General features: G+C 52.9%; 1 protein-coding gene across 2 annotated transcripts; it reads left to right on the top strand.

Annotated features, from left to right (window-relative positions):
- Positions 1-312: 312 nt before the first annotated feature.
- Positions 313-5,543, top strand: EGR3 (early growth response 3). 2 transcript variants are annotated; one of them, XM_060013565.1, is made up of 2 exons: positions 313-466; positions 1,809-5,543. In XM_060013565.1, exons 1-2 carry the CDS (start codon positions 313-315, stop codon positions 2,816-2,818), a joined length of 1,164 nt encoding a protein of 387 aa, XP_059869548.1. In that variant the 3' UTR covers positions 2,819-5,543. The 2 variants fall into 2 exon arrangements, with proteins under 2 accessions (XP_059869548.1, XP_059869549.1); XM_060013566.1 differs by lacking the exon at positions 313-466 and adding an exon at positions 643-769.
- Positions 5,544-8,250: the final 2,707 nt, after the last annotated feature.

Here is an 8,250-nt window from a genome sequence, read left to right as displayed (position 1 = left end):
GCACCCACCCACCCACCCCGCACACGCCCCCCCCCCCACGCCACGACCCAGCCTCTTACGGCACCAGCTGAGGCACCCAAGAGGATTACCCTCCTTTGCCCTCTCTCCCACCCACCCCCCAAAAAGAGAAGATCCCCTCCCCAGGCCCACCCCTTCCCCTCTTCCCTCCCCCCTCCTCCCGAACTTTCCCTCTCGCATGCTTTTCCCCTGCACCACGGATCGCCTCTCCGATGCCGCTTGCCTGGAAGCTGCGTTAAGAGCGAGCGGCGGCGGTGGCGGCGGCGGCGGCGGCGGCGGCAGCTCGGGAGTGCTATGACCGGCAAACTCGCCGAGAAGCTGCCGGTGACCATGAGCAGTTTGCTAAACCAACTGCCTGACAATCTGTACCCCGAGGAGATCCCCAGCGCGCTCAACCTCTTTTCTGGCAGCAGCGACTCGGTAGCCCATTACAATCAGATGGCTACAGGTAAGGGCGGCGGGGAGGCGGCGAGGAAGGAAAGGGAGAGAGGAAGAGGAGGAGGGAACGAGCTAGCGATGGATGGATGGATGGATGGATGGATGGATGGATGGATGGATGGATGGATAGATGGATGGATGGATGGATGGATGGATGGATGGAGATATGGGGGGCGCGCTGGGAATTTTCCGGGGGTCGAGTTGCTTTTCCCACCCACTCCTCCCGCCCTCCCCGATCGGGAAGGCTCGGTTGGCGACGCCACGGTAGAGGCTTCGGTTCTCCCGGGTGGGGGCAGCCGCCGACCGAAGGGAGGTAGGTGCAAGCGGCTCTGGGGTTCTCCACTTAGGCAGCGCGATCGCCGGGCTGTGCGCAAGGCGTAATGCTGTCGCCCCCTTTCCCAGGAGGAGCCCAACGTCCCTTTTCACCCGCGCTCTCCCCCCTTACTCCCTCAGCCTCCCACCCGGGATGGAGCCATGTGCGGCGTGGAGTCCCCGCGGTGGGAGAGGTACTGCGACGCTGCCTTTCCAGGGCTTTCAGCAAAGCCGTGGGGGTGTGGGGACGGCGGGGAGGGGAGAAGGTGGGGGCCCACCCGCGCGGGGGCTGCCACAGGGGACGATCCCCGGACCGAGGAGCTTGGGAAGAGCGGCCACTCCCGCCATGGAGACACCGGCCGGTTTTCCGCCGCCCTCCACTCTCGCTAAGCTGAGGCTGGGCTTTCCCCCTCCAGCAAAAGCCGAAAGCTCCTTCAGGCCCGGAGGAGACTGGGGCTGGGGGAGGCGGCGGGAGAGCTCCCTTTGCGGACAGCACCCCTCTACGCGCCGCGGACAAAGCGTCGGAGCACTCCGGGTCAGCTCCCCGGGCGCAGTGCGCACCGGGGGCTTCGTCGGGGCAGGAGAGGCGCGGGGTCCGGCGCGGACAGCGCTAGGGGAAGAGGCCGAGTTGTGTGCGCTGGAGAGCGAGAGCCCGGCGCGCTTCGGGTCTGAAACTACCTGTAGCTGCAGCTACCTGCCCGCCCCACCTCGGGAATAACAACAATGCTTCTCGCGCTCGCGCCTGTGTGTGTGTGTGTGTGTGTGTGTGTGTGTGTGTGTGTGTGGTACGGGAGTGTGTGTGTACGGCGTGTGCGGTGTGTGTGCAGCAGCCACTCCACACCCCGATCAGTAGTATTTTCCTGTATCCAGGTTGCGCCCGGGAGCGCGGCACCGCCCGCTTTGCGCCTGGCGCAGCCTACCCCATGCGCTGCGCACTCCACCCGGCCGCACCTCCACACCTGGGCAAGGACCTGGGCGCCCCTGCCTGGGAGCCGACTCGGCTTCACTCACCCCTCCCCTCTCTCCCCCGCTCTCCGCAGAGAATGTGATGGACATCGGTCTGACCAACGAGAAGCCCAACCCGGAACTCTCTTATTCGGGCTCCTTCCAGCCAGCCCCTGGCAACAAGACCGTGACCTACTTGGGAAAGTTCGCCTTTGACTCCCCTTCCAACTGGTGCCAGGACAACATCATTAGCCTCATGAGCGCCGGCATCTTGGGGGTGCCCCCGGCCTCTGGGGCACTCAGCACGCAAACCTCCACAGCCAGCATGGTGCAGCCGCCGCAGGGGGAAGTGGAGGCCATGTATCCGGCGCTGCCCCCCTATTCTAACTGCAGTGATCTCTACTCGGAGCCTGTGTCTTTCCACGATCCCCAGGGCAACCCCGGGCTCGCCTATTCCCCCCAGGATTACCAATCGGCCAAACCGGCCTTGGACAGCAATCTCTTCCCCATGATTCCTGACTACAACCTATACCACCACCCCAACGACATGGGCTCCATTCCGGAGCACAAGCCCTTCCAGGGCATGGACCCCATCCGGGTCAACCCGCCCCCTATTACCCCCCTGGAGACCATCAAGGCATTCAAAGACAAGCAGATCCACCCGGGCTTTGGCAGCCTGCCCCAGCCGCCGCTCACGCTCAAGCCCATCCGGCCCCGCAAGTACCCCAACCGACCCAGCAAGACCCCGCTACACGAGCGGCCCCACGCGTGCCCGGCGGAGGGCTGCGACCGCCGTTTCAGCCGCTCGGACGAGCTGACCCGGCATCTGCGCATCCACACGGGCCACAAGCCCTTCCAGTGCCGGATCTGCATGCGGAGCTTCAGCCGCAGCGACCACCTTACCACTCACATCCGCACGCATACGGGCGAGAAGCCCTTTGCCTGCGAATTCTGCGGGCGCAAGTTTGCGCGCAGCGACGAGCGCAAGCGCCACGCCAAAATCCACCTCAAGCAAAAGGAGAAGAAGGCGGAGAAGGGGGGTGCGCCTTCTGCGTCCTCGGCGGCCCCGGTGTCCCTGGCCCCTGTGGTCACCACCTGCGCCTGAGGCTCGGGCCCCCAGATCACACTTTTCCCCTTCAGTGTCTCCCGGCTGCTGGCCTGAATGCAGCCGGAAAGCTAGCCACGGAGGCGCAGGGGCCGCGCCCTGGCCTCTCCATGGACGTAAGGCCCCTTGTTTCCCTTCGCTGTCCCCCGTTTCCACCCTTTCACACCGGCCAACGGTCGGGGGCCAGGGCAGGAGGCGCCTTCCCCTTGCTGCCCCCCATTAGCCAAGGCGTGGGGGCGGAAAGGTGGCGTCTAGCCCGCTTTGTTCAGTTGGGATCGTCTTGATCCAGGGGCCGCCGGGCCGGGCCAAGGACCTGCGGGGGACTGAAGGCTGGGCCCGCCCAAGCCTCGCTGGACCCAAGCACCTCACGGTTCTCCCCACGTCTCCCTCGGTTCCCCATCGAAGACCCGAGAGGGGGAGGGGGTAAGGAGCGCACCAAAGCGCAGAGCTTGCTGCCCGCCGCACGCACGCGCGCCTGCGTGCGGGGATGCGCGCGAGTGTGCGTGCTCGCGTGAGTGTATGTGTGCGTGTGTGTTTCTGTCTGTGTGTGTGTGTGTGTGCGTGTGCGCGCGCGCGCGCTCGCACGTGTGTGTGCGAGACTCTTGAGCTGAACTGGGCTATGTCCACCCCAAACTCTTCCCCACCTCGGGTCCCCAGGCCGCTGGGGGCCTGCACGTGGCGGGACGAGACGGTCTTCCATCTGCTCCGAAATAACGTTTCTCACAGAAATGCCTCGGGTGCCGCCGCCGCGGTGCTGCTACCGCCGCTTAGGGTTTGGCCCCTCAGAATCCCTCCTTTTCCGAGCGCTTCCCTCTCAAGGCCTCAGGGCAGTTTGATCTTCGGGGAGAAGAAGCAGCCATCACTGAACCTGCCTTTAAAAAAAATGTGTTTTCTCGGCCCCAGAGATTTTTAAATCTCTGTTCCTGAGTTTGCCCTCTGCCCTTTTTCCCCCTCCTCTCCCTTCTCCCCTCTAAGCCTTTTCCCATCTCTTTCCAAATCTTTTTCCAAAAAGGCAGGCCTCAACCAACCACCCCATTTTGCCATCTTTTTGTTCTCTCACTCACATACCCATTTCTCTTCCCACCATTAATGGGAATGCAGCCTTTCTTTCCCTCTCTCTCTTTGTCATCACCAACACAACAGGTAGAATTCAAATTTATGAATACGGTGTGTGTGTGTACGTGTGTATATATGTGTGTCTACACACACACACATATATACATTTATATATAACATGCACACAATATGTATTCCTAGTAAAATAAAATCTCTAAGGTACTTGGCTATCCAGTGCAGTGCACCGGAATAAGGAGAACTTGTAGGCATTTACAGCTTTAAATGATTTATTTTTTATGAAAAATTTAACTGACGAGATTATATCTACATGTGTGTATGTGTGTGTGAGTACGTATATATACACCCATATACACACATATACACACATCTCTGTCCAAATTTTCCTCAAAGCTATGGGGATGTTTGCATTAATCCATGTTGCTGAATGAGGCACATCTTCTCCATACCCCAGTCTCACCTTCTCCCCGCCCTACCTCACCTCTTCTCAGGCACCCCCTCTCCCCAGCCTCCTCCACACAGGGGTGACTCTTTGGAAGTGGAGTAGTAGGGAAGGTTACTCTCTGACACAGCTTCCAGTGCAGTCTTGCCTGAATGTACTGTTCCCTGTTAGCGTTATTTCTCCTGTGGTCAGTAAGCTGCCCAGAGAGAAGGAACAAAGGTCTGGAGTTTACAGAATGTCTGTTTTTAAAGTCACTTTATGCATTTCCCACTTTTTTTTTTTTTTAAAGAAAAAAGCACCGGTTTTTTGGTGGCGGATAGATAATACTAAAGGAGTCTAGTGAACGGGGGGAAAAATCAAAGAGCAGGGGACTGTGGACTTCCAGGTACTTGGACTTTTTGTAGAAGGAGAGAGAAGTGGATGAAGTTTGCCGGGAGGGCCCATATTTTTTCAGCTGAAGGGTAAAATCTTTCTTTGCAGAGACAGTATTTTGCTGAATACTTTTTATAATGTGATGATTATTAAAAACAAAAATTTTGGTCACTTCAAAGCTGGAAGGAGAAATCAGATATCCTTTAATATTTTTTCCTTACTCCTTCTGGTATATGCATGTCACTGCATGATAACTCTGAGTTTTCCTTTGTTTTAATAAAACTGTTCTCAGACATTTAAGCTAAACTAAGAGAAAACTAGCTTTGTTGCCAAAAGGTTGTGCTATCCAGATTTTTTATATGTCTGCATGTTTTAAGAAAAAAACAGCAAAAGAAAATGCACTCTAACTTATGTGAACTGAGAGAAAAAAATCAGGTTTTAAACAGGAAAACCTATGGGGAATGATATTTTTTGAAAGACTTTTGTATAAAGTTGAGTACTTAGAAAAAGACAAACCAGATGTAATATATTTTGTGGATGTTTTTATTTCTTGGATTTATAGTACCTTATACTAAGGTTAAAAAAATATGCTTGTTATCGTGAAAAGGTGAAATTCTTCACCAACATTTCATTTGCTCCTTTGTCACATTGTTATGCCAATATAATATAGTTCATGAAAACAGCATTTTTAAAAACTGAAATATTGAAATGGTGTAATGTTGTACCATTTGCACTGTGAGCAAATGCTAATACAGTAAATATATTGTGTTTGCTGACAATCAGACGGCCTAGAAATCTCCTTATTTTATTTCTTGTTTTCATAGCATAAAGTTTTGGTTTGGCCCGTTTTTCGTCTTGTTTTGTTTCTGGCTGGTGGTTGGTCTGATAGGTTCTTACGCCTGGTTTTTGTGGTTCTTGCTCTGAAACCCCTCACCGTGGAAACATGGAGTCTGGTGTTCTTAGAAGTCGGTTAGAATTTCGTGTGGGTTCTGGCGTTTCAAACTCAATGTTGAGTGTTTACTCTGGTTCTCAGAGAATTCTACTGTGGTTCTAGGGATTCTCCTCCACCCTTCTGGGAGCCTCAAACTGCCAGAGAGATTAGGTGAACAGATTAGGTAAGCTCATGGGAGCCGGGGCTGATGACTGGAACCTTCTAGAATCTTTCTCTCTGGTTTCCAATGGGTATTTGAGAGTAGAAGGGAGGGGATCTCCTGGCTTATGAACTATTTCTCTGGTGGCTTCAGGGAGCACCAGAATAGGACCTGCGGTGGTCTCTGCGGCCACACTGAGTACTACTCTGGCTAGAGCTTTTGAAGCCTGAGAAACAGATGGAGATTTGAGAGGGGGTTCTTCATTGTTGGCAAGATAACCAGAAAGATTGAAAGTTTTTTGGTGGTCAGATAATTGGGAAAAATCAGGTTTAAAAGCATTACAACGCAGTCGCACTTGGACAGGATACTCCAGGCCTCATTATTTGTAGCTGCCTGTCCTAGCTCTTATGAGCTACCCAAGGATCCGATGCTTAGAAGAGAAGAAAGAACACAGGAATTTGGAGAAATACAGGGAATGTCTTATAGAGCAGTAATCCCTCCCATCTTACAACTTCTATCACCCATAGAAGTGATGCTTCCCTACCCTATGAGCTTTCTTCTCCAGAACCTTCCCTTTCCTTAACTGATTTGATTTGCCAGCCCTAGAGCTTTCTCCGTTTCTCTTGAAGAGATATGTACCCTCCACTTCCTTCCCGTGTCCACATCTCCATCCTGCTCCCTTCACCTTATTTCCCATCGCTTTTAGAATCCTTTGTCATTGGGAGGCTTGTTCTAGAACAGTCTTTGGACAGATCAATCCTCTCTCTCCTGCCTGCCCTCTTGCTTGGGTTTCTCAGCCATGCATTTTGCGTATTATCTGCCTCAGCAACATTTAGGGGCTTGGTGTCTGATACAGAGCTATGTCAATGTAGCATGACATTATGAATGGGGGACAGTGTCTCAACGCCTGGGGTGCCATTCAGGCCAGCCATACAGTGACAGAACTATACTATAATGTCCCTGCTCAGAAACTGCTCTTATCACCGCCCCCCCGCCCCCCACCCCACCCCCACCCCACCCCTGCATCCTGCCCTCCATGTAGGCCCATCACAGTGAAAAATGTGGGTGGTATTTCTGGTTGGCTATAGTTACTGAGACGTTGAAGGCAGACCTGGGTGGAGGAGGTGGGCTCTGGCCTTAGAAAAGAATGTTTTTGAAGTAAGAGATCAATAACAAGAACGCAAGATGCAGTCTTAAATTTTCTCGCCCACACAGTTCTAGGTCACTGGCTGCCATCTTGAATTCCCTTCTCTCACCTCATGAAACTTTGAAACTTCCAAGCTGCAACTTTGTGTACAGCCACAAGGAGGTATCCTTCTTTTTTAACAGAGGGAATCCAAGATGGCCGAAAAGTCCTAATGATGGAGCATATAATCCATCTCTTTGCTAAACTGGATGAATCCTTCCAGATTTCTATGTGTTTTTCAAGTGCACATCGTCAGAGGAAGATAGCTTACAGGGTGTCGTCACAGTTAGCATTCAGCCCCACCTGCACCTTCTCCAATCAAGCCGGGCCTTCAGAGTGATACTTTCGTCAACAGTGTACTATGCGGCATGATTAATAAACTCACTTCCCATTGGTGCATATTGCTCAACCCATCCTTGTTCAACCACTGGGTTCCTTGGCAATATGGCAGCCTGCCTGGCTGGTACCAGCCCTGTGTGGTGTAATCTCTGATTCACACCTTGTAGCTAGATAAGGCTGCCCCAGATAGCATCACACCAGCAACCCAACCTGCCTGGGTTTTGTAAATATGGGGAGAGGAGATTCAACCCTGAAACTTAGGGGTGAAGTGGGGGTATGGTAGAGGAAAGGCCTGGATGGGGCTATCATGAGAAGGAATCAAGGGAGGCTTTGCAAAGAAGAGGCCTAGGAACAAAATCAGGCATAAAAGTGTGGAAACCCTAAGTTGTTTGGGGGTGAATGAAAGGATGCCCTCCCCCCATGCACATACCCCTCCAGAGTGGCCTACGGAAGGTGGTGACTCTTTGCAAAATTGTACTCAGTTAAATGGAATTGGATACAAATGAGAAGATACTTTGTGAGAACTGGGGGCAAGGAATAGCTTACTTATATTTTTATACGGTGGTGGTTGTGGTGGCGGTGAGGTGGTGGTGAGTGAGTGTGTATGTGTGTGTGTGTGTATGTGTGTTTTTATGTATTATTCACAAGTATATTAAAAGGAATAGGAAGATGGATTCCGGTGAATGTAGGCAGGCGCTATGGCCAATCGTTACTGATCCCCTTTTGCTAGTCCAGAATTTGCTTGCCATAGATGAGGGGGTTGTGAGCTGCCTTTTCCCAGCCTTGATCGGCTCCCCTTGTGTCCTGGAATAATAAACCCGGGGAAAGTAGGAGACCTCTGTGTGTCCCAAAGACTAGAAATCATACTGGCAGAAACCTTAACGACTAGGGGAAAATGACTTTCTAAAAGGTACCATGGGGTTTTAAA

The sequence above is a fragment of the Delphinus delphis genome, chromosome 6, assembly GCF_949987515.2.
Source record: "Delphinus delphis chromosome 6, mDelDel1.2, whole genome shotgun sequence".
Taxonomy (NCBI): Eukaryota; Metazoa; Chordata; class Mammalia; order Artiodactyla; family Delphinidae; genus Delphinus; species Delphinus delphis.
Note: the sequence above shows the minus strand (reverse complement) of the source record. Positions and strands in the feature narration are given on the sequence as shown.

Coding starts and splice junctions, on each gene's coding strand:
- EGR3 (XM_060013565.1), top strand. CDS start 313: ATGACCGGCAAACTCGCCGAGAAGCTGCCGGTGACCATGAGCAGTTTG. Junction 467..1,808: donor TTACAATCAGATGGCTACAG/GTAAGGGCGGCG, acceptor CGCTCTCCGCAG/AGAATGTGATGGACATCGGT.